Source organism: Mustelus asterias, chromosome 3 (genome assembly GCF_964213995.1).
Source record: "Mustelus asterias chromosome 3, sMusAst1.hap1.1, whole genome shotgun sequence".
Lineage (NCBI taxonomy): Eukaryota > Metazoa > Chordata > Chondrichthyes > Carcharhiniformes > Triakidae > Mustelus > Mustelus asterias.
The window spans coordinates 12,421,114-12,447,459 of record NC_135803.1 but is presented as its reverse complement, the minus strand read 5'-3'; the positions used below and the strand labels follow the sequence as shown (position 1 = coordinate 12,447,459).

Below are 26,346 nucleotides of genomic sequence, written 5' to 3'. Positions count from 1 at the left end.
CACACTGCCTGTGAGCATGGTGGAAATAGATTCAATAGTAACTATCAAAAGAGGATTAGTAGGCTATTTGGCTATTCAGCGGCACAGTGGTTAGCACTGCTGCCTCACACCGCCAGAGACCCGGGTTCAATTCCGGCCTCGGTCACTGGCTGTGTGGAGTTTGCACGTTCTCCCTGTGTCTGCGTGGGTTTCCTCCGGGTGCTCCGGTTTCCTCCCAGTCCAAAGATGTGTGGGTTAGGTTGATTGGCCATGGTAAATTGCCCCATAGTGTCACGGGGATTAGCAGGGTAAATACATGGGGCTAAGGGGATAGGGCCTGGGTGGGATTGTGGTCGGTGCAGACTTAATGGGCCAAATGGCCTTCTTCTGCACTGTAGGGATTCTATGATTCCATGAATGTCTGTACTTGGATATCTTACTCTCTCTTAGCAACCCTTTTTGATTCTTTCTACTCTGGATCTGACCCACTCCTTTGTCTTTCTGTCCATCCATCCCATGATTCTCCAGGACAAGATAATCTTGGTTAGAAAAAAATATTTACAATCTGTTAATCTGTACTGTCCAGTTTTGACTGTAGACAGGCATCCCATCTGCAATCATTTCAGTAACACCAAAGCTTTTAACAGAAGCCCTCCGCTTGATAGTCAGACCTACTCACCAATGCGCAGAAATCTGGCACAAGCGACTACAGTCAATTATCATGCTGATAATTCCCAGCCTTCTTTTGCTTTAGGGCACTGGAGAGCAAGAGAGCACAGAAGGATGACAATGGAGGCAAGGCTATCCCAGGATTCATAGCAAAAGTGAAACCCTTGTATGAAATCAAATGTGTTACCAGAGGGCTCCAGCTTAATAGACCCATAGGATCCCTACAGTGAGGAAGGAGGCCATTTGGCCCATCGAGCCTGCACCAACAACAATCCGACCCAGGCCATATTCCCGTCAACCCACGTATTTATCCTGCTAATCCCCCTGACACTAAGGGGCAATTTAGCATGGCCAATCCGCCTAACCTGCACATCTTTGGACTGTGGGAGGAAACTGGAGCACCCGGAGGAAATCCACACAGACACAAGGAGAACGTGCAAATTCCGCACAGTCACTCAAGGCGTTGAACCCTGGACCCTGGCGCTATGAGGCAGCAGTGTTAACCACTGTGCACTGACTGGTTTCTGCAGCATGCCCCAAATATACCCTCCACTGAAGCTAACAAATAGGGCATAAAGCAAGTGTTCACACAGTCCTGTGCATTTCCCGCCAGATCCTATGGGATTCTTGTCTGGTGGGCTCGATTAAAAATAACCCCTCAGGTATCTACCTTCCATACCCTTGGAGGAAAAAGGCCTTGGGAAATCATAGAATCATAGAATCTATAGTGCAGAAGGAGGACATTTGACCCATTGAGTCTGCACCCCCAACAGTCCGAACCAGGCTCTATTCCCTAAACCCCACATATTTACCCTCCCAATCCCCCTGAGACTAGGGTCAATTTAGCAAATCCAATCAACCTAACCCGCACATCTTTGGACTGTGGGAGGAAACCGGAGCACCCTGAGGAAACCCACGCAGACACGAGGAGAATGTGCAAACTCCACACAGACAGTCACCCGAGGCCAGAATTGAACCCGGGTCCCTGGCGCTGTGAGGCAACAGTGCTAACCACTGTGCCACTGTGCCGCCCACGTGATGATAACAACAGCTAGATGGCATGTTCTTTTTTGGGGAAGGGGGGAATTTGGGGGAAGGAATTGCAGTGTCAGGTTGCAGGCGTGCTTATCCATTCTGACTAATTCACCACTTTCTTAAGCGTGTGTGCTATAATTACTAGGGCTGAGCCATGTGATTGGAAACGTGAGGTCGTTGTGTTCAATGCCTGATGCTATTAGGATTTCCGTGAAAGTACATTCCTCACTCGCTGGCTGAATGACTCAAATTGCTGTTTTCACTGATAAAATCCATGTGATTGAAGGATATCAAGTGGCTTTGCTGAACAGTTTAAATTATACAGGCAGCTGGATGGATACAGAACTGGCTTGATTATAGAAGACAGAGAGTAGTGGTGGAAGGATGTTTTTCAGAATGGAGATCCGTAGCTAGTGGTGTTCCATAGGGATCAATGCTGGGACTGCTGTTGTTTGTAGTGTATATAAATGATCTGGAGGAAAATGTGGGAGGTCTAATCAGTAAATGTGCAGATGACAGGAAGATTGGTGGAGTTGCTGATAGTGCCGGGGATTGTCAGAGGATACAAGATATATATATAGATTGGAAACTTGGGCACAGAAATGGCAGATGAAGTTTAATCCGGACAAATGTGAGGTGGTGCATTTTGGAGGACCAAATTTAGGTATGAATTATACTGTAAATGACAGAACCCTTAGGAACATTAAGATACAGAGGGATCGGGGCGTCCAGGTCCACAGTTCCCTAAAAGTGGCAACACAGGGACCTCTGTTGTTTATAGTGCATATAAATGATCTGGAGGAAAATATGGGGGGTCTGATTAGTAAGTTTGTGGATGACATGAAGATTGGCAGAGTTGCTGATAATGCCGGGGATTGTCAGAGGATACAACAAGATATATATATAGATTGGAAACTTGGGCACAGAAATGGCAGATGAAGTTTAATCCGGTCAAATTAAGAAAACGTATGGCATGCTTGCCTTCGTCAGCCGGGCATTGAGTACAAGAGTTGGGAAATCATGTTGCAGTTATTCAAAACCTTGGTTAGGCCGCATTTGGAGTATTGAGTGCAGTTCTGGTCAAGTCTTCACACCAAGTGTTAAAATTAGTCTTTTCCATCAAACTTCAAGATTCAAATGGGTTGAAAATAAAAGGAAAGATTTTCTGGGCAATAAGGAGCACATCTCTGTAGAGAATGGCACATTTACAACCGTGTGGTTCCTCCTCCTGCCCCTAACTACCTCATTACTTTGCATTTCCTGTGCTCGAACAATCTGTTATATTCAATCTCAAACATATTGGGGAACTCAAGCACCGCGTCATAGGCTGCCGCAGGAGATTTTGTTCCATTATTGATGGGACACATTGGCTTCCAGGTTCAAATTGCCAATACTTGGCAATGCTCCAACAGTGTAAAGGAGAAATAACTCTCGGCTTTAGAGTGAGCCGTAGCATTGTCACATCTGAGTCATGAAGGTTGAGAGATCAGGTTCCAATCTGGGTATTTAACACAGGGTCGATGCTCCCAGCATCGTACTGAGGGAGTGCTGCATTGTCAGAGGCACTGTTTTCTGGATGAGGCAATGAATCAAGGCCTTGTCAACCCTCTCAGATGGCTGGAGAATATTCCATGACACTTCCTTTGAAGAAGTGCAGGGATGTTCCTCCTGGTGTCTGGGCCAATACTTATCCCTCAATCAACATCACTCAACACATTGGACTGAATCTTATAGCCACCTCCTGCTGAGCAGGGTAGGGGGAGGTGCCGGTGGTGTTATTCGTGGCGTTGTGGAGAGCATTGTGAAATCTTTCAGGTGACTAGCCTACTCCCAACCCTCCACCCGCCAACCTGGCCTCCATAATACAGGGGTGGGTAAGATACCCAGTGGTTCACCCACACACTGGCCCTTGGGCCTATTGAGGGCCATAAGTGGCTAATTACTACCCATTCACGGCTCTCAATTTATCCACTGCCCTGAAATGCTGGACAGTGGGAGGAGGGGGAGAGTGGGAAGAATGTTTCTTTCAATAACTTTGTTGAAAAGAGGGGAAGTGTGGTGGACCTTAGTTGTGCCTTTGTCCTATACGGACCACCGTTGTGTGTGTTTGTCATACCTGGACACATCCCCTTCCAGTTTGGTTCCTCCCATCGGCACCTAGTATAAAGGTGGCTGTCTCCTCCCCCTTGTTCAGTCCAGGTCGGTTATTTGTTGGGATCTGCTCCTGATTCTGTTGTGAATAAAAGCCTACACTTGTATTGGCATATCGGTAGTCTTTCGCCTTATTGATAGCGCATCAGGAAGGAAAGGAGAGACACGTCATTCTGTGTGCGTTGGGGGCATACCCTCCCAAAGATTTTTCCCCTTCTTTGTGACTCCTCACCTGGCCTCAAAATCCCAATCACTCCATGCCCCTCGCCTCCCCATCCCTCAGAGGGTCCAATCCTTCCGCACTTTAAAAGCCTGAGACCCCTGGGTCCAGTGCCCACTCTGATCACATGGGCCTGCTTGGAGTCCCAGATTTGCCCACTACTCAAGGGTGGCACGCCTGGGGCAGTGGTAGCCAAACGCTCAGCTTGTTGAGGCTGCCTGGAGTGTTTCATTGTTGCCTGGCGACCTTCAAGTCAGCTGGTTTGGTACTGACTTTCCTTCCAATACCGACCCCCTCCCCACTTTTGAAAAATCCAGCCCATTATCATTTTACTGTGGATTTCTTTTTGCTAACCCAGTGACAATACCACCACGTTGCCCCTTGAATGTGTGCAGAATGACTGCTGTATTTCCCATATTGCAACAGTGGCTAACTTCAAAGCACACTACATATCTTTGTGAAGCACTTGCGATGTACTGAGGTGCCGTATAAATGCAGATCTTTATGTTCTGGGGGGTATGAGGTCCTACGAGGCCTTTCAGACTATGAGTAAATTTGCAGATCATTTCAATTTAATATTGGACTCTAGATGTTATCCAAATTTTATAGAGATCTATAAAATAACGAGGGGCATAGATCAGTTAGATAGTCAATACCTTTTCCCAAAGGTAGGGGAGTCTAAAACTAGAGGGCATAGGTTTAAGGTGAGAGGGGAGAGGTACAAAAGGGTCTAGAGGGGAAATTATTTCGCACAGAGGGTGGTGAGTGTCTGGAACGAGCTGCCAGAGGTAGTAGCAGAAATATAAGATTGAAAAAATGTTGTTCTCTGTCTTAAAATTCCAATGTCATCTCGGACCATTGATCCTAATTTAGATCCTATTAAAAGGTTCCTATTGAACCTTGTTCCCCAGTCAGATTGAAAACAGTGATCAGTAAAGGAGCCCCATCGAATCTGTGTTTTGAAATTAAATTGCGGGAATATTCGCGTACCAGCTTTTGATGTATTTGTACAATGTTCCTTTGTCCACCATTTCCACAGAGGCATTAAATCATTCCCCTCTCCTTCTTAGTAGCAGTCGATGCTCTGTTACAAGTTGACTGAGTTTAACCTCCACCCAGCGATGACCTCTGTTGCAACAAGCGAGCACTTCATTACAGAGGCAAGGATCCCATGGCACTGTCTGTAAGGGATTGTGATCTACTCTTGACAAAGGGTGCATCTGTATTAGAACATTTGCATTCACAGGAGTGATAACATCTCCTAGATGTGACGATCGCTTATGTAGAACAGTGACAGATCAGAGTGAAATAAGGGTACGTCTTATCTTTTTCAAGTAGCCCAGAGAACACGCTCCTTGGGGGAGAGCTCCATCTTGCTGACAGCAAGATGCCCCTTGGCTGTTCCTGAAGGGCTTTTATAACTGACGACCTAACGATATTGATATCGGGGATGTCCCAGAGAGTCTCAGCTGGTTAAACTACAACAGAAATATGAACTCTTTGAGGAGTGTTGACTTAATACTGGATTTGATATATATTGGAGTGTGCGTCAGGGGGATTTGGGTACTTAGCCACAGGGACTCATGGGATTGTTTTAATAGTTAATAGATTGATAATCGTGCTGGGATCCGAGGCTCAAATCACTGGAATCCCTGAAACTCCACAACTTGAAGTCAGATTGGTAATATTCATGCTTCCAAATCATGTATAATGGCATGAAAGCTTCATAGTGAGAGAAAGCTGAACCCCTCATTGTCCCTGTAACCTCCTACTTTTGGAGCTTTTGGAGAGAGACATTAGTACTCCTTCAATTTGTTGATTCTGAGTATCCCTGATGTTTAATGCTCTACCCATTGACAGCCTGACCTTCAGCTGCCGAGGCCCCAAACTCTGGAATTCCCTCCTCAACCTCACTACCTCCTTGAAGACGCTCCTTAAAACCTAACACTCTGACTGGCTCGGTATCTTATGTTGTTGGAAATGACCTTATGAAGTGGATTAGGAAGTTTTCACTGCATTAATTATGCTATAAAACTACAGTTTATTAAGGTCCAAATCTAATCTGTGAGGGAGGGAGGAGAATGTTGAGATGATGCTGGGCAGTTAACTTTTATAAAGTACCTGGATCTGCTCCTTAAATGCAGTAAGCTACAGGCCAAGGGCTGGGCGGATCTTCCCGATGTTGGGGGAGTCCAGAACCAGGGGTCACAGTCTGAGGATTCAGGATAGGCCATTTAGGACGGAGGTGAGGAGACGTTTCTTCACCCAGAGTGGTGAGCCTCATTCATTACCACAGGAAGTAGTTGAGGCCAAAACATTGAATGTATTCAAGAGGCGGCTGGATATAGCACTTGGGGGCAAATGGGAACAAAGGTTATGGGGAGAAAGCAGGATTAGGCTATTGAGTTGGGACGATCAGCCATGATCGTAATGAATGGCGGAGCAGGCTCGAAAGGCCAAATGGTCTCCTCATGCTCCTATCTTCCATGTTTCTATGCAGGAAGGTGGGATGAGAAAGGGCACCTGGATGTTCTCGGGCTGGCATGGATAAGATGGACTGAATGGCCTCCTTCTGTGCTATACCTTTTCTGTGTTTCTATGGTTCCGTAATGTATACTACCACGAGTACTGTTAGGCTTTACGTGCTTCAGGTTTAAAAAGGGTCGTGGGTATGGTGACAAATCAGAAAATCTGGGAAAAGTTTCAGTCATATTGTCAGAGTCCTGGCCAACATCTGATCGGATCCACTATCTGACCACTGGATGGGTAAGAACAGAATGACATCGCGCCTGCAAGACGCCATTCTGTTCTTCTGCAGGGTCCATCTTCTGAGGATGGCAAAGCAGGCGATGAACAAAAGCATTGAGGTAGATATTTCATCCAGAATGGCAATTAAAGGAATGTGTTATGCTCAGGTCATTCCTACTAAAGGCCGGTTGGAGGAGATGGCAGCATTTATAGAAAAAAGATTACCGCGTTTTACTGGAGAATAAAATGAAACAAGTCTCAGATCTACAAGATAAAGAGTATATATTTCTATATTTACACTTAGTTTGTGCCCCTCGCAAGCACCGTTCTACTGCGGGGGATATGGGCGATGTTTAAAATCAAGCCTTGTCATCTCTGCACACTGAAAAGGAAATGTTCATATATGTGCTGTAACTCAGTTCGGCTGTGCATTTGGGGTTAAAATACACTTGGCCTTAATTGTGATCTTTCTCTTCAAGCTGATATTAATTAAGGACCTCACGTTCCCCGGACATTCTCTCTTCCACCTTCTTCCGTCAGGAAAAAGATACAAGAGTCTAAGAATGCGTACCAACCGACTCAAAAACAGCTTCTTTCCTGCTGCCATCAGACTTTTGAATGGACCTACTGATGCGCGATTGATTCACACGGGAGGCTCGGATGTACCCGGGAATAAAGGCTTTTATTCACGACAAAATAGGAGCACCCTACTTAACAACATTATCCCAGACTAAAAGCTACTAGGAAGTAGCAGTGACCTTTATACTCCTGTAAGAAGGCGGAGCCAAACGGAGTGTACCACATAAACAATGATAACAGGTGGAACACCCAAACCCTAACCCAACAGTAACAAGAGTAACATATGTACAAGTACCCATAGTGGTAACCATCTATGGTTCACCACACCTACCTTGTATTAAGTTGATCTTTCTCTACCCCCCTAGCTATGACTGTAACATTACATTCTGCACCCTCTCCTTTCCTTCTCTATGAACGGTATGCTTTGTCTGTATAGGGCGCAAGAAACAATACTTTTCACTGTACACTAATACATGTGGCAATAATAAATCAAATCAAATCAATTCAGTTCAATTCAATTCAACTGTGTTTCTCTTCTCTTCCTCAGGGCCGTTGCTCCAGAGAAAACTGCAAGTATCTTCACCCTCCACCCCACTTAAAAACGCAGCTGGAGATAAATGGGCGCAATAACCTGATTCAGCAGAAAAACATGGCCATGCTGGCCCAGCAGATGCAGTTAGCCAATGCCATGATGCCTGGAACCCCCCTCCAACCTGTGGTGAGCATGACCATATCACCTGTTGACTCAGATTAGAATTATTACATTGCAGATTGTTAAGAAGTTGAAGTAATATTTGAATCGTTGACTGGTTTCAAGAAGGAGATAGATATATTTCTGATAACAAAAAATGGGTTAAAGGGTTATGAGGAACAGGTAGGGAGGTGGATTAGGGAGGTGCAAGGTGGCACAGTGGTTAGCACTGCTGCCTCACAGCACCAGGGACCCAGTTCAATTCCCGGCTTGGGTCACCGTCTGTGTGGAGTTTGCACATTCTCCCCGTGTCTGCGTGGGTTTCCTCCGGGTGCTCCGGTTTCCTCCCACAGTCCGAAAGACGTGCTGGCTAGGTACATTGGCCACACTAAATTCTCCCTCAGTGTACCCGAACAGGCGCCGGAGTGTGGCAACTCGGGGATTTTCACTGTAACTTCATTGCAGTGTTAATGTAAGCCTACTGGTGACTAATAAATAAACTTTAACTTTATTTGAGACCAGGGAGAGATCAGCCATGATCTGATTGAATGGCGGAGCAGGCTCGAAGGGCTGAATTGCCTATTTCTGCTCCGAATTCCTATGTCCCTATTCCCAATATGTTTAGGGAAAAAATATCAGCTCACTTGCTTTTGACTGTTCCCAGTATTAGGTTATACAGGTGTTTATTTGTGCATCAGTATGCCATTCTCCATCCCAGTCCACTGCCTGGAATGGGGGCAGATGAGGGTCACAGAATGACATTCTCCATTGGCCTCGGGCGGGACCTTACGACCCTCGGGCAGGCGAGGCGGTAAAATTCCGGCACGTGTTTTAGTTTTTAGCTCCCCATTTACCATTCAGTATTCCCAAGTCTGGTTAGGTTTGGGATTTCCACCTCAGTCTCTAACCTACAGGAACTTAATGGAACTCACCAGAATCCAACAGTTGGATGACATTCCCATCAGGGTGGCCTTGTAAGGGCTGGAACCAATGCCTACCACTTCAAAGCCCAGCGGGAGGTAAACATGTCGCGCTATTGACCTAACTAGCTACGAGATTAGTGACCCCAAATAGCCAGTGGGAGTAAGATGCCAACTTGGACACAACTGTTCCCCCATTGCTTCTTTACTGACCTGGCCATTTCCCAACCAAACTTGAACTGTGTGAGAGAGTTCCTGGTCTCTGCCCATCATCTCCCCAAAGGCAGCTTAACACAGTGTGGGGTGTTCTGCTTTGTAGCACCCAACTTCTTCTGGGTTATTTATAGTTGCAGATGCACAACCAGAACTGACAAAAATGGCACTTCCTTGGGTGCAGTTTCAGGCGCAGGGAATGTGGTGGTGTACTGGTCATGTCACTGACCTGATCATCCAGAAACCCAGGCTTCAGGTTTATGGCGGGGTCAGATCCCACCATGGCAACGGTGGAATTTAAATTCGATTAATTAATAAAGCTGGAATTGGAAGCTGGTCCCAGTAATAGATATCATCAAAACCCATCTGGTTCACTCACGTCCGTCAGGGAAAGCAATCTGCTGTCCTTATCTGGTCCAGCCGAGATGTAACTCCAGACCCACAGCAATGTGGTTGGCTCTTAACGTCCCTCCAAGAATGGCCTGGCAAATCCCTCATTTCAAGGGCACTTAGGGGTGGGTAACAAATGCTTGCCTTGCCACTGGCACCCACATCCCATGAAAAAATATAATGAAAATAAGCATTCGATGAAAAGAAATGTACTTTTATTCATTCGTGTGACATGGAGTGTCACTGGCTGGCCACCATTTATTGCCCATCCCTATTTGCCCTTGGAGGGCAGTTGAGAGTCAACCACATTGCTGTGGCTCTGGAGTCACATGTAGACCAGACCAGGTAAGGACAGCAGATTTCCTTCCCTGAAGGACATGAGTGAACCAGATGGGTTTTTCCAACAATTGACAATCATGGTCATCAGTAGATTCTTAATACCATACTTTTTTTAAAATTAAATTCAAATTCTACCATTTGCCATGGAGGGACTCGAACCTGTGTCCCCTAGAACATTAGCTGAGTTTCTGGATTAAAAATCGAGCAATAATACCACTTGGCCATCACTTCCCCTTCTCAATGCATGCAATGTAGCCTACACCCTTAAGCAAATGTATCTTGAAAGTCTTGGCTGCAGTTTTGGTTTGGAAAGCAGATCAGGAAAAGAATAGGCACTGTATATCTGAACTCAGAATCTCTGGGCTAGTCCAGACCTCTGGATCGCTTGTCCAGTAATATCATGTTAGGGACCAGATCAGAAAGCTCCAAGGTAAATAATGACCCCAACTGTTTTTGATGTTGGCATTAGTATGAGGATACGATGTAATTCTATTGACCCACAAGGAAGCTTTTTTAAAGCAAACTTTATTTAATTTTATTTAAAATATAACAAAAAGAATTAGCATATTTTTTACCAATTGAAATATCTAAATATGACATGATATAATTCTTAACTGCCAGCTATTTCTAGAGTTCCAATTTAAGCAATATTCCTTGTAGATGTATACTCCTCTTCAGAAATCAGTTGGTAAAAACACACAGGTTTACGTGAGTTGCCAGTCCTCAAGCCTTTTAACACCTCTGGACAGAGATACAGGGAGACATCTGTCCTCTGAGTCTCAGACAGCAGCCTCCAGAGGGAGACCTGTTTTTAAACAGCAGAACTCCAGAGAGAGATCTGTCTTCACACATCACATCTCTAGAGAGAGAGAGGAAGAAAACACCTCTTGCCTTTTGCAAATCTCTGGAGGGAGATACCTCTTTTCTACCAGGTCACAAACTTCAATTTCCAGAGGGAGGGAAAAAGAAAGCGCTGCTGCTCCTTTCAAATTCCAACAGCAAGCGCCTGCTTGTCTCTGTAAGCCTAGCTCCTCCTATTACCACATGATCCGCTTTTGTCAATCAAAGCAAATTAAACCCTACTCTGAAACCTCAGGGGACAACCCAAAAAATAACAAAACTGCTTGAGCAGTGGGAATTTACTTCAGTATCCATGAATAATAAATAGATCACTCATAATCCTCATCATTACTCTTACACACAACAAAGTTACAGCATTTGCATTTTATATTGTGGCCAAACTTATCTGGTTGTTCCCACTGGTGGGATCTTCAGGTCCCACCAACAGTGACGCCACACCATGGGTTCCCAGGTGGAGGACGCCAACAACATGAAGGCCCATTGCTAGCGGTGGGACCGGAAAATCCCACCACTGGCCAATGGCAGGCCACCTCCGCCACCGCGGGACGGGTGGACAATCCTACCCAGTGTTATTCGCAACCTCAGTATATCCCAAAGCTCATTCCGACTAAACAGACACTTTGAGAGAATGGTCACTGTGTTGTGTGCTCAACGATCCAGAATGGGACTAAAACCCTAAATTTCCTGACTCAGAGGTTCAAGGAGTTGTGGCTGGAACCAGCTGCATGAGCTTAGTCAAGTTAGTGACAGAGGCGCTTCACTGGACCTCAGTGTTTCAGGGTGAGGGAGAGGGGAAGATATCAGCCAGAGCTTTTGTGCCTGATCGCTGTCATTAGAAAGTGCTCATTCAGATGGGTGAATGAACACATTGATTGGAGTTGGTCAGGATGCCCCCTCAAACATAGAAACATAGAAAATAGGTGCAAGAGTAGGCCATTCAGCCCTTTGAGCTTGCTCTGCCATTCATCTTGATCATGGCTGATCATCAAATTTGATATCCTGATCCCCCCTTGCTCCCCTATCTCTTGATCCCTTTAGCCCCAAGAGCTATAACTAATTTCTTCTGGAAATCAGACAACGTTTTGGCCTCAACTACATTCTGTGGTAGTGAATTCCACACATTCACCACCCTCTGGGTGAAGAAATTTCTCTTCACCTCAGTTCTAAAAGGTTTACCCCATATCCTCAAACTATGACCCCTGGTTCTGGACTCCCCCAGAAGTCCATACCCCTTGATCCCTTTAGCTGCAAGGGCCATGTGAAGCTCCCTCTTGAACATATCTAACAAACTGGCCCCAACAGCTTTCTGTGGTAGAGAATTCCACAGGTTCACAACTCTCTGAGTGAAGAAGTTCTTCTTCAACTCAGTCCTGAATGGCTTACCCCTTATTCTTAGAATGTGACCCCTAGTTCTGGACTTCCGCAACATCAGGAACTTTTTTCCCGCATCTAGCCTGTCCAGTCCCATCAGGATTTTATATGTTTCTATGAGATCCCCTCTCATTCTTCTAAATTCCAGTGAGTACAAGCCCAGCCGATCCAGTCTTTCTTCATATGTCAATCCTGCCATTCCAGGAATCAGTCTGGTGAACCTTCGCTGGACTCCCTCAATAACAAGAATGCCCTTCCTCAGATTAGCAGACCAAAACTGCACACAATAATCAAGATGTGGCCTCACCAAGGCCCTGTATAACTGCAGCAAGACATCTCTACTCCTAAACTCAAACCCTCTTGCTATGAAGACCAGCATGCCATTAGCTTTCCTCACCGCCTGCTGTACCTGCTTTGCTAACCTTCAGTGGCTGTTCCACCATGACACCCAGATCACGTTGCACTTCCCTTTTTCCTAAACTGCCACCATTCAGATAATAATCTTCCTTCCCATTTTTGCCACCAAAGTGGATAACTCACATTTACCCACATTATATTGCATTTGCCAAGTATTTGCCCACTCAGCCAACCTGTCCAAGTCACCCTGCAGCCTCTTAGCATCCTCCTCACAGCACACACTGCCACCCATGGAAACATAGAAACATAGAAGATAGGAGCAGGTGGAAGTCATTTGGCCCTTCGAGCCTGCTCCGCCATTCATCACGATCATGGCTGATCATCCAACTCAATAGCCTAATCCTGCTTTTTCCCCATAACCTTTGATCCCATTCGCCCCAAGTGCTATATCCACCCGCCTCTGAAATACATTCAATGTTTTGGCCTCAACTTCTTCCTGTGGTAATGAATTCCACAGGCTCACCACTCTTTGGATGAAGAAATGTCTCCACATCTCTTTCCTAAATGGTCTACCCTGAATCCTCAGACTGTGACCCCTGGTTCTGGACTCCCCCACCATCGGGAACATCCTCCCTGCATCTACCCTGTCAAGACCTGTTAGAATTTTATAAGCCTCCGTGAGATTCCCCCTCATTCGTCTGAACTCCAGCAAAAACAATCCTAACCTAGTCAATCTCTCCTTATACATCAGTCCCACCACCCCCGGAATCAGCCTGGTAAACCTTCGCTGCACTCCCTCGAGAGCAAGAACATCCTTCCTTAGAAAAGGAGACCAAAACTGCACACCAAGGCCCTTTATAACTACACACCCCTGCTCCTGTACTCAAAACCTCTGGCAATAAAGGCCAACATACCATTTGCCGCCTTTACCGCCTGCTGCACCTGCATGCTTACCTTCAGCGACTGGTGCACAAGGACACCGAGGTCCCACTGCACACTCCCCTCTCCCAATTTACAGCTATTCAGGTAGTAATCTGCCTTTTTGTTTTTGCTTCCAAAGTGAATAACTTCACATTTATCCAAATTATGCTGCATCACTTATCCAAATTATACTGCAGCCAGCTTAGTGTCGTCTGCAAATTGGAGATTTTACATTCAAATCCTTCGTACAAATCGTTAATGTATATTGTGAACAGCTGGGGTCCCAGCTCTGAACCCTGTGGTACCCCACTCGTCACTGCCTGCCACTCTGAAAAGGACCCATTCATTCCCACTCCCTGCTTCCTGTCTGCCAACCAGTTCTGTATCCACGTCAATACATTACCCCCAATACCATGAGCTTGAATTTTGCTCACTAATCTCTTGTGTGGGACCTTGTCAAAAGCCTTTTGGAAGTCCAGATATATAACATCAACTGGTTCACCCTTGTCCACTCTACTGGTCACATCCTCAAAAAATTCCAGAAGATTAAAATTCCAACAGTTAAATAATCACCAGAAGGACGATGATGCAACAGAGCTGGTGAGTGGGTTGTGAGGTTTGGAGGAGGGGTGGGTAGGAGGTGGTTAGCAAAGGTGCACTCGAAAGATAGCAATGGAAACTTCAAGCCTGCTGTCTATATCTTAAGTTGTCCCCAAATCCCGTTCCACTCCGCCCCTGGGGCTTCCGGTTAATCAACGCCCGAATTTTAGAATTCTTATCCTGGTTTTCAGATCTCTCTGTGGCCTGAATCCTCTCTATTTCTGTATCCCTCTCCAGTTCTAAACACCCGTCCGATCACTGTGCTCCACCAATACTGGCCTCTCGTGTATCCCCGATTTTAATCATTGCAGCATTGACCAGTCAAGCTGCTTGAAATCCCTCCCTAAGTCTCTTCACCTCCCCATCCCCCTCTCAGACTACCTTCATAGAATCCCTACCGTGCAGCAGGAGGCCATCCGGCCCATCGAGTCTGCACCGACTCTCTTACCCAGACTCTCACCCCTGCTCTATCCCTGTAACCCCACTCATTTACCATGGCTAATCCATCTAATCCACACATCTTTGGACACTCAGGGGCAATTTATCATGGACGATCCACCTAATCTGCACATCTTTGGAGTGTGGGAGGAAACTGGAGCACCCGGAGGAAACCCACACAGACACGGGGAGAATGTGCAAACTTCACACAGACAAATTTTATTTGAGTGTCACAATTAGGCGTACATTAACACTGCAATGAAGTTACTGTGAAAATCCCCTAGTCGCCACACTCCGGCACCTGTTCGGGGAACACTGAGGGAGAATTTAGCATGGCCAATGCACCTAACCGGCATGTCTTTCGGACTGGGGAGGAAATTGGAGCGCCCGGAGGAAACCGACGCAGACACGGGGAGAATGTGCAAATCCACACAGACAGTGACCCAAGCCAGGAATTGAACCCGGATCCCTGGTGCTGTGAGGCAGCAGTGCTAACCACTGTGCCATCCCTTAACAATGATCTCTTTGCCCAAGCTGTACTAGCTGCCCTTTATCATAGAATCCATTGAATTCCTACAGTGCAGAAGGAGGCCATTCAGCTCATCGAGTCTGCATCCACCACAATCCCACCCAGGCCCTATTCCCGTCACCCCTCATATTTACCCTGCTAATCCCACTGATACTAGGATTAATTTATCATGGCCAATCAACCTAACCTGCACATCTTTGGACTGTGGGTGGAAACCGGAGCACCCGGAGAAAACCCACGCAGACACGAGGGGAATGTGCAAACTCCACACAGACAGCGACCCAAGCCGGGAATCGACCCCAGGTCCCTGGCGCTGTGAGACAGCCATGCTAACCTCTGTGCCACCATGCCGCCCAGTGGCTTACTGTGAAAATCTGCCTGATGACAGTCCTGCAAAACACCGTGGCTATTTTACGATGTTGATGGCGCGATATTCGTACAAGTTGTTTTCCTGATCATTGTTAATGAGGTGGAACTGGAGCCCACAGGAGGGAGATGAGTAGGTTTAAGGAACGGAGCTGGGATTTGCCGCTGTGTCAGAGGAAGGAGGCTCCTGAGCATTCCGCTTCCTGCAGATGCAGGAATGGAGCCAGAAGCTTTCAGTCATCTGCCAAAAAACCTGGTGTTATTGTCAGATAGAATCAGCAAAGCTGGCTGGCTCCCGACAGGAAAGCACGTTTCAGAAGCCGATTAGAAAGTGGATCTAAAAAAAGGGGATCCGGTGAATCAGCCAAGCTTCATTTTTAAACCCAAGAGCAACATTTCTGTGCCATGATGTCACGCCATCGGCTGCTGATCATTGGCCCTGCATCCAAGAGTCATTTTGACCCATCGTATAAGATGGCTGAATGGACACATGCAAAATGCTGCATCAATCCTAGAGTTACATAGTGCAGAAAAGGCCCTTCGGCCCATCGAGTCTGCCCTGACTATATCCACCTCTAACGGCACATTAATCCCATTTTCCAGCACTTGTCCCATACACTTGATTGTTTCAAGTGCTCATATTTTAAATGTTGTAAGGTTTCCGGCCTCCACAACCTTCCCAGCCAGTGCATTCCAGATTCCCACCACCCTCTAAGTGAACATTTTTTCTCAAATCCTCTCTGAACCTCCTGCCCCTCACCCTAAAACTATACCCCCTTGTGACTGACCCCTCAACCAATGGGAACAACTGCTTCCTATTCACCCCATCCATACTCCTCATAATCTTACACACCTCAATCATGTCCACCTTCAGCCTTCTCTGCTCCAGAGAAAACAATCCAAGCCTATCCAGTCTCTCCTTATAGCTCAAATACTCCATCCCAGCAACATCCTGGTGAAACTCCTCTGTAAACCCTCTAGTGCGATCATGTCCTTCCTATAGAGGAAGGATGTGATCGCGGGACTCCCCACCCCCACAGATTCACAACCCTTTGGGTGAAGAAGTTCCTCCTCAACTCGGTCCTAAATCTGCTTCCCCTCATTTTAAGGCTATACCCACTCGTTCTAGTTTCACCCTGCAGTGGAAACAACCTCCCTGCTTTTATCTTATCTATTCCCTTTATAATTTTATATGTTTCTATAAGATACCCCCTCATTCTTCTGAATTCCAGTGAATATAGCCCCAGTCTACTCAGTCTCTCCTCAGAAGCCAACCCTCTCAACTCTGGAATCAACCTAGTGAATCTCCTCTGCACCCCCTCCAGTGCCAGTATATCCTTTCTTAAGTAAGGAGACTAAAACTGTACACAGTACTCCAGGTGTGGCCTCACCAGCACCTTATACAGCTGCAACATAACCTCGCTGTTTTTAAGCTCAATCCCTCGAGCAATGAAGGACAAAATTCCATTTGCCTTCTTAATTACCTGCTGCATCTACAATCCAAGTTTTTGTGATTCATGCACAAGGACACCCAGGTCCCTCTGCTCAGCAGCATGCTGCAATTTTTTACCATTTAAATAATAGTCCATTTTGCTGTTATTCCGACCAAAATGGATGACCTCACATTTACCAACATTGTACTCCATCTGCCAGACCCTTGCTGACTGACACTTAAATTATCTGCATCTTTGCTTGTCTTCAGCTGCTGGATCTACTCCCTGTCATTTTCTCCACCCACCTGCATTGCACCAGTGGATGCATCAACTGCTGAGCTCTGATGGCTCCGTCTCCTTTTGCAAAGTTCCAAGCAGAAATTTTGCGCTTTCCAATCTCAGTTACTGCCTCAGTTCGCTTAGAAAATGAGCGAGTTTACTCCCTCCGTTCCCCTTTTCAGTTTTCCTTTTCCGGTATGGTATGTGGCACAAAATACGAGGTCCAAAACAATGGCTGGGATTTTCTGGCACACCCCCATTCCCCCCACCCCCCTACCCCCACTCCTTTCCTCCGCCCCCCAAACTCCCAAGGGAGGTTTTCTGGTGGTAGGGGCAGATCCCCGATGGCCAGCTGGGTGCCCGAGCACGCAGCTGGCAAGCCATCGAGAACGCCATTGCCTTTGATGAAACCAGAAGACCACGTGCCGGCCGATGCTGTGCCACCTCCGTTGCCAGAGAAACCCAACGGTGGAGCAGGGGTGCGATCCTGGCCTATGTGTCCCACCGCACACTGGAGTGCTGCACTTTATGAAGCATAGGCACTGATATAACAGAGGAAGTGTGGCAGGCACGGTGCACACACACGACGGGATTATAGTGGCCCGGTAAATTGCTTTCGAGTGTTGACGTTTGAGAGATGACTATCAGACACCGAGGGATTTGACTTCCCTGATCCTCCTCAAACATTGTGCCATGAGATCTTGCAGTAACTGGCGACCCTTGCAGAACAAGGAGTAACGATGGCACTTTTCGAGGTGGACATTTTACCCCTTGTGACTCTGCGCTACTCTGACTCTCTGGCCGGAATCTCACCACCGTTCACACCGGCGGGATTTCCCCGTGTCTGCGTGGGTTTCCTCCGGGTGCTCCAGTTTCCTCCCACAGTCTGAAAGACGTGCAGGTTATGCGCATTGGCCGTGCTAAATTGACTCTTAGGGCCCGATTTTACCATTTTCACTCTAAGTGCTGAATCTGGGCGTAATCCAGATCCGACTTAGAAATCTGCTTTCAGGCGCCCCCCATACGCACTCAGCCTGAAAGAAACATCGTGGGTCCCATTCGCGCTGTGGCGGGGCTTAGCGCGGCTGGGTCGATCGGAGCTATGAACTGCGCATGGGCAGTTAGAAAAATATTTGAAAAAACGCGCCCATGTCAGATCGCTCCCGGGCCGCAGAAAGCGGAGAAAGCGGCTCGGGAGCAAAAAGCGGGAGCGATGGCCCCCACAGACATCACTGTCCCCCTTATCCACCCTCCCACTACCCACACACATCACTGTCCCCCTTATCCACCCCCCCAACTACCCACACACATCACTGTCCCCCTTATCCACCCCCCCACTACCCACACACATCACTGTCCCCCTTATACACCCCCCCACTACCCACACACATCACTGTCCCCCTTATCCACCTCCCTGCTACCCACACACATCACTGCCCCCCTTATCCACCCCCCCACTACCCACACACATCGCTGTCCACCTTATCCACCCCCCCCACTACCCAGACCGATCGCCACCCCTGCACCCCTCCCCGCCCCCCCCCCACCGATCGCCCGCAGAGTGGCAGCAGACCCCCCTGCCCACGCCACCACCAGAGATCCATCTGCCCCCCACCAGTGAGCGATCGGGCCTCCCCCCCACCAACCAGAGATACATCTTGTCCACCTCCCTCCTCCCCCCTCCCTCCCCCCCCCGACAACGATCTGGCCTCACTCATTTCCCCCCCCCCTCCCAGACAACAATCTGGCCTCACGCATCCCCACTCCAGAGAATGGTCTGGCCTCGCTCACCCCCCGCCCCCCCACCCAGAGGAACATCTGACCCACCTCCTCCTTCCTTCCGACCAGACAACGATCAGTCCTCCCGCCCCCCCCCAACACCAGACAATGATCGGCCCTCCCCTCCCCGCCCCCACCAGAGATACATCTGACCCGCCTCCTCCTCTGCCCCCCCTCCCAACCAGACAACGATCTGGCCTCACTCCCCCCCGCCCCCCCACCGACCAGAGAATGATGTGACCCACCTCCCTCCTCCCCCCCCCCACCACTGATCTGAGTCAGAGAGCCGTTGGAAGCTCTGAACTCACTCTTCAGCAGCTGGAGCGCCCGATTCAGACTTTTATTTAGCAGGTCCATTACGGCGCAGTTCCGGATTGGCGAACGCGGTGGTAAAGGGGGAAATGCTGATAAAGTTGGGCGGGCAGTTCATTAATTCAATTTAAAGGCATGCGGCAATGGTAAAATCGGGCCCTTAGTGGCAGGGGGATTAGCAGGGTAAATACGTGAAGTTACGGGGAATCGAACCCATGTCCCTGGCGCTGTAAGACACTTCTCTGTCAAACAAAATTTAGCGCCAAGTCATACAAGAAGCCATGATGGATCCATGCTCCGGTTTCCTCCCACGGTCAGAAAAGACGTGCTGGTTAGGTGCATTGGCCATGCTAAATTCTCCCTCAGTGTACCCGAACAGGCACCGGAGTGTGGCGACTGGGGAATTTTCACAGTAACTTCATTGCAGTGTTAATGTAAGCCTACTTGTGACACTAATAAATTAAAATATAAACTTTACTTTCAAAACTGCCACTGCTGAGTTGGCTTCAGGTAAACTGACCACCTGGAAAGGGAGCCAACCTAAATCTGCATTTTTCGTCACCCTGCACTGTGTGCTCATTCAGACATGTTTAATTATCTGAATCATCACTCGAGAAATTGGAAAGCCATCCAAAGGGAGATGAGTCACGTCCTTTCTGAAGGAGTTCTCATCGGAGTCTGTCAGGAGCGCCATTACAGCTCTTGGCTTGAACCCGACTTCCAGCAATTGTCACCAGCTCTTTAGAATAGAATGGCAGGATCATTCTTGATTTGCCAGTAGTGAAAAGAAAATGTGCTTGCTTTTATAAAGAACCTCACACAATGTCCCAAAGCGCCTCACAGCTAATGAGTTACTTTTCAGTTGCAGTCCCTGCTGCAATGTAAGAAATATGGCAGCCAATCTGCATACTGCAAACTCCCACAAACAGCAATGTGATCAGGACCAACTCACTTGTTTCAGTGAAAAGCATCATCCAGAGGACGGGAGAGAATGTTTTAAAATGTATTGGCTCATGGACATGTGGACATCACTGTCCAGGCCCAGCATTTATCCCTCATCCCTAATTGCCCTTGAGAAGGTGGTGGTGAGCCCCTTTCTTGTACTACTGCAGTCCCTGTGGCGTAGGTACACCCATAGTGCTGTTAGGGAGGGAGTTCTAAGATATTGACCCAGTGATAGTGAAGGAACAGCGATGTATTCCCAAGTCAGGATGGCGAGTGACTGGGAGGGGGAGCTTGCAGGTGGTGGTGCTCTCAGGCAGTTGCTGCCCTTGTCCTGCGGGATGGTAGAGGTTGCGGGATTGGAAGGTGCTGTTGAAGCAGGCTGGGTGAGTTGCTGCGGTGCATGTTCCAGATGGTACTCTCTGCTGCCCTACTGTGTGTCAGTGGTGGAGAGGGTTAAGTAGTAGATGGAGTGAACTTTGATGGAGGTGAATGGGATGCCAGTCAAGAAAGCTGCTTTGTCCCGGATGGTGCTGAGCATCTTGTGTTGGAGCTGGCACCACGCAAGAGGAAGGTATTCCATCATACGAGGGTAGCATGGTGGCACAGTGGTTAGCCCTGCTGCCTCACAGAGCCAGGAACCCAGGTTCAATTCCGGCCTAAGGTGACTGTGTGGAGTCTGCACGTTCTCCCCGTGTCCGCGTGGGTTTGCTCCGGTTTCCTCCCACAGTTCAAAGATGTGCAAGTTATTCTGATTGACCGTGCTAAAATTGCCCCCTCGTGTCAGGGTGATTAGTAGGGTAAATGTGTGGGGTTACGGGGATAGGCCTGGTGGAATTGTCAGTGCAGGCTCAATGGGCCGAATGGCCTCCTTCTGTACCGTAGGGATTCTATGATCCCATGGTAAAGGATGCCAGAGCAATCCCTGATCTGAACTCAGGCCCCATGCACAGTGCTGTAAAGTTAGTTTCACCTGTCACCAGTCTTAAGTTTCTATTTGGATCAAGCTGTCTGTCAGTCTCATTGGTTCCCTAAGACTAGTGATGATCAGCTATCAAAAGTCTTCAAGTTCTCTTTTGCACAGGAAAATTTAGATTTGGGGTAAAGGTATATCATTGGCGACATATAATAATTAAATTACAAAGGTTAGGCCAGAATATTTGTATTGTTTTAGAATTGCGGAAAATTATACTGGTTGAGGGAGCCATACCATCATGTGAGGTAAAGTAAGTAGTCAGACAACACCAGGTTAAAGTCCAACAAGTTTATTTGAAATCACGAGCTTTCAGAATGTTTCTCCTTCATCAGGTGACTCACCAAAAACTCATGATTCCAAATGGTCAAAGAGGCTGTCTATGACCTTATTTTCAGTTTAATTAATATATCTTTGTTTCTGTGAATTGAATGACACATCAATGGCAGGTTAGGTTAGAATTGGTTTCTCTGCTTAGTTCCTTCTTTTTGCTTGTCCAATGATGGAGCATCGCCTGACCACCTGAACTCCCAAAAATTATCGACAAGTCACCTTATTCACCCCATTTCTCGACTGATTTTTTTCCCCTTCTGGTTTTCAGATCCATCCTTGGCCTCACCCGCCCCCCCCTCCCCCACTCCCGATCCATGTAGCTCCCTCTATCTCTACAACCTTCCCAAGACTCTATCTCTCTCATGTGTCTCCCAGTTTCTTTCGATCTACCATTGGTGGTTGTACTCTCAGCTGCCTGGGTCCCGAGTTCTGGAATTTTCTTTCTCAGCCTCTCCACCTCAATCCTTGAAGATGTTCCTTCAAACCTACCTCTTTGACCAGCATTTTGGTCACCTGTCCTAACATCGCATCCTGTGCCTTGATGCTAAATGTTATCTGATAACCTTCCTGTGAAGTGACTTGGGCTGTTTTACTACATTACAAGTGTAATAAAAATGGGAGGTGCTGTTCCCAACTGAAGGCATTGACCCCTGTTGGGAAAGGATCCCATGTCAGCAGTCATTACCTGGAGACTATTGACAGTATGTCAAAGCACCAGTAGCACGGGGGCACGGTGGCAAAGTGGTTAGCGCTGCTGCCTCATAATTCCAGGGACCCAAATTCAATTCCAGCCTTGGGTGATGTCTGTGGAGTCTGCACATTCTCCCTGTGTCTATGTCGCTTTCCCCGCACTCTGTAAAGATATGTAGGTGAGGGGGATTAGCCAAGGTAAATATGTGGGATTACAGGGATAGGGTGGGGGAGGGAGTCTGGGTAAGATACTCTGAAAGAAGTTTAACAACACCAGGTTAAAGTCCAACAGGTTTATTTGGTAGCAAAAGCCACAAGCTTTCGGAGCCTTAAGCCCCTTCTTCAGGTGAGTGGGAATTCCCACTCACCTGAAGAAGGGGCTTAAGGCTCCGAAAGCTTGTGGCTTTTGCTACCAAATAAACCTGTTGGACTTTAACCTGGTGTTGTTAAACTTCTTTCTCTGTTTACCCTAGTCCAACGCCGGCATCTCCACATCATAAGATACTCTGTCAGAGAGTCAGTGCAGATTTAATGGGCCAAATAGCCTCTTCTGCACTGTAAGGATTTGATTATTCTATGACCAAATTGATGTCTATTTTTACGGGACATCCACTCTTGTGCCTTTCTGACAAGTGTCAGTGGGTAGTGATCAAGACTGGGTATGCTGTCTGATTTTCATCCTCTTAACCCCAGGGAATGTTAGTTAATTTTAGTCAACTCACCGGAGAAGATAAAATATATCCAGGGCTTTGATCTTGAGGTTGTGAATGACTCAATATCAGTGCAAGTTTCTTCATCATTCACTGTGTGAACACACTGGGCCATTGCTAGAACGGAATGGCTGACACTGAAATGCCAAGTCAACATGAGGAATCAAATCAGTTCCTCAAGTTGTGGGTGCAGGACCATTGGGTTGCTGTGGCTTTTGTTTATTATGAGATGAAAAATAACCTTAGTTGTTCAAAGATGGTTTTTATCATTCGCTCATGGGATATAAGCATCACTAGCTAGGACTGCATTTATTGTGGTCGGATCAGTCTATTGAGTTGGATGATCAACCATGATCATAATGAATGGTAGAGCAGACTCGAAGGGCCGAACAGCCTACTTCTATTCTTATATTTGCCATGTTTCTATGTCCTAATCTCTAATTGTTCTTGAGAAGGTATTGATGAGCCACCTTCTTCTACCACTACAGTCCATGTGGTGTACGTACACCCATAGTGCTGTTAGGGAGGGAGCAATCGCTCTGTGGCAGTGATGGGTAACTTAGGCTAGTGAGTGGATGGCATGAGTGGCCCTCCTTCATCTCAGTGGGCCACAAGATTGAAATGAAACTTGTTCACGACCCATGACCCCATGAATAAGATTAAGTACATTTAATACATGCAAAATATTTCAGAATGAGTTATAGAAAATGCTTAATCATTTATATAATAATAGAACTATCATCAACTTCAAATGGTAAAAACAAGATAAATATTTACACTTTGGACACAGAGGGAGTGCACAGCTCTCACACTCAATGTTGTGAGCAATCCGCACACACCTACTTCACTTGCCCTTGCTTTACGTGTAAATCAGTTATAGAGTCATAGAGGTTTACAGCATGGAAACAGGCCCTTCGGCCCAACTTGTCCATGCCGCCCAGTTTTTACCATTAAACTAGTCCCAATTACCTGTGTTTGGCCCATATCCCTCTACACCCATCTTACCCATGTAACTGTCTAAATGTTTTTTAAAAGACAAAATTGTACCCGCCTCTACTATCACCTCTGGCAGCTCGTTCCAGACACTCACCACCCTCTGTGTGAAAAAATTGCCCCTCTGGATCCTTTTATATCTCTCCCCTCTCACCTTAAACCTATGCCCTCTAGTTTTAGACTCCCCTACTTTGGGAAAAAATATTGACTATTTAGCTGATCTATGCCCCTCATAATTTCATTCACCTCTATAAGATCACCCCATGAGTCTGTTATGCTCCAAGGAAAAAAGTCCCAGTCCATCCAGCCTCTCCTGATAACTCAAACCATCAAGTCCCGGTAGCATTCTAGTAAATCTCTTCTGCGCTCTTTCTTGTTCAATAATATCCTTTCTATAATAGGGTGACCAGAACTGTACACAGTATTCCAAGTGTGGCCTTACCAATGTCTTATACAACTTCAACAAGACGCCCCAACTCCTTTTTCAATGTTCTGACCGATGAAACCAAGCATGCTGAATGCCTTCTTCACCACCCTGTCCACCTGTGACTCCACTTTCAAGGAGCTATGAACCTGTACCCCTAGATCTCTTTGTTTTATAACTCTCCCCAACGTCCTACAATTAACTGAGTAAGTCCTGCCCTGGTTCAATCTACTAAAACGCATCACCTCGCATTTATCTAAATTAAACTCCAACTGCCATTCGTCAGCCCACTGGCCCAATTGATCAAGATCCCATTGCAATCCTAGATAACTTTCTTCACTGTCCACTGTGCCACCAATCTTGGTGTCATTTGCAAACCATGCCTACTAAATTCTCATCCAAATCATTAATATAAATAACAAATGACAGTGGACCCAGCACTGATCTCTGAAGAACACCGCTGGTCACAGGCCTCCAGTTTGAAAAACAATCCTCTACAACCACCCTCTGTCTTCTGTCATCCAGCCAATTTGGTATCCAATTGGCTACCCTGTCCTGGATCCTGTGAGATTTAACCTTATGCACAACCTACCATGAGTACCTTGTCAAAGGCCTTGCTAAAGTCCATGTGGACAATGTTGATTTCACTGCCCTCATGTACCTCCTTGGTTACCCCTTCAAAAAACTCAAGCACACCGGTCGATAAAAAACCACGCAGATGTAAATCAGCGAAATGTGGCAACCCTGCACCTGGGTAGCGGTCAACAAAATGTCTTGTGGGCCACACTCCGAACCCTGATGGGCCGTATGTGGGCCCCAGGCCGTAGGTTGCTCCCCATTGCTCTATAGTCTCGCTCTATACCCTCTGCTGCTACCTCCAGCCCTTTGAGAAGAGTCTGCATTGTGAAAGATTTTAAATCAAGTTTCTCTTTTCCTTTCATGGAACACAGACGCCGAGATGGCTGGAGAGCCTACAACTAAGAGGTCAGCCAATTAATATTGAGGTGAGGAGACATTTCTTTACTCAGAAGGTGTGAGTCCTTCAGAATTTCTTACACCACCAAAACACTGACTACACTTCGAAAGTACTTCTCTGGTGACAAAGCACCTTGGGATGTCAGGTGGTGAAAAAAGTACAAGTTATTCTTTCTTTAGTGCTTTGTCCTGTTCCATCCCACCCTCCAGCCACCCACTGCAGCTATATTTACCAGTCGGAAGATCAAAAGTTGGATGTATTTTGTCTGCTGCTCTGAACCCTCTCCACAAATTTCTTGCGCAGCCGCAGATTGGTCTTGAGGCAATGCTGCCGTCGGGGTTGGTTGAAACTTGCTGGAAATGAGGCACTCTTTGGTATTGGACACACTGCTTTCTCAGTCAGCTGGACCTCAGGCCTCCACCTAATCTGCTGGACAGCTTCCCGCCGTTCTCAACCAACCCTCCGAGTAGGTTGTGCAGCCACAAGGAGAAACCGATACGCGAGGTGTTTGCAAGAACCCCTCCCGCCCCCCCTTCACTCCTCCTCAAAAAAGCAGCCTAGGATTTGTAACATGCAGGGTGAGATCGGTGAGAAACTTCAAAGCACAGGATATAAGAAACAAATAAATTAAATGGTCAAAGCTGCGAAAGGAAAAGGAAATGTTTGTGTTGTACCCCCGTGAGCGACACCCAGCAGACCACATCAGTTCCCCAGGGTCAGACAGTGTGTCCGTCTGGAGTGACTCTCACTAGAAACTGTGGGCAGGGTTTTCCGGCCACGCTTGCTCCAAGACTGGAAAATCCCGCCCAAGGTCATCAGACCTTTGCATTGTCCTCCGCCGCCTGTCCATTACGGATACGTCTGACGGGAAAATTCCGCCCCGTGTCCCTGTGGAGTGACTCGCATGAGAAACTGTGGCCACGGTTGTCCCACTTAGCGCAGTGGGCTGGGACATTCTCACATCGGCCGATTTGCTGGGTTCGTGTGCACGTTCGCGAGCGTCTCCAGTGCCGGATTTCCAGTGGCATCTGCTCCACGCCGGATATCGGCTGGGAGGCACAAAGACTATGAACGGGAAGCTGTCCGGGCCCGCTAGCACCTCCCAACCCGCCAGAGTGGTTCACT

General features: G+C 47.2%; 1 protein-coding gene across 41 annotated transcripts in view; it reads left to right on the top strand.

Annotated features, from left to right (window-relative positions):
• The window catches only part of LOC144486874 (muscleblind-like protein 1), a 337,261-nt gene that overhangs the window by 240,087 nt on the left and 70,828 nt on the right, over positions 1 to 26,346 (top strand). For 31 of the 41 annotated variants that reach the window (XM_078205077.1, XM_078205065.1, XM_078205042.1 and 28 more), the window contains 2 exons: positions 7,929 to 8,099; positions 25,196 to 25,249. In XM_078205077.1, coding sequence (XP_078061203.1) covers positions 8,031 to 8,099; positions 25,196 to 25,249 — 123 coding nt within the window. In that variant the 5' untranslated portion in view covers positions 7,929 to 8,030. The remainder of the gene's footprint in view (positions 1 to 7,928; positions 8,100 to 25,195; positions 25,250 to 26,346) is intronic. The other 10 variants (XM_078205121.1, XM_078204964.1, XM_078204978.1 and 7 more) reach the window with 1 other exon arrangement.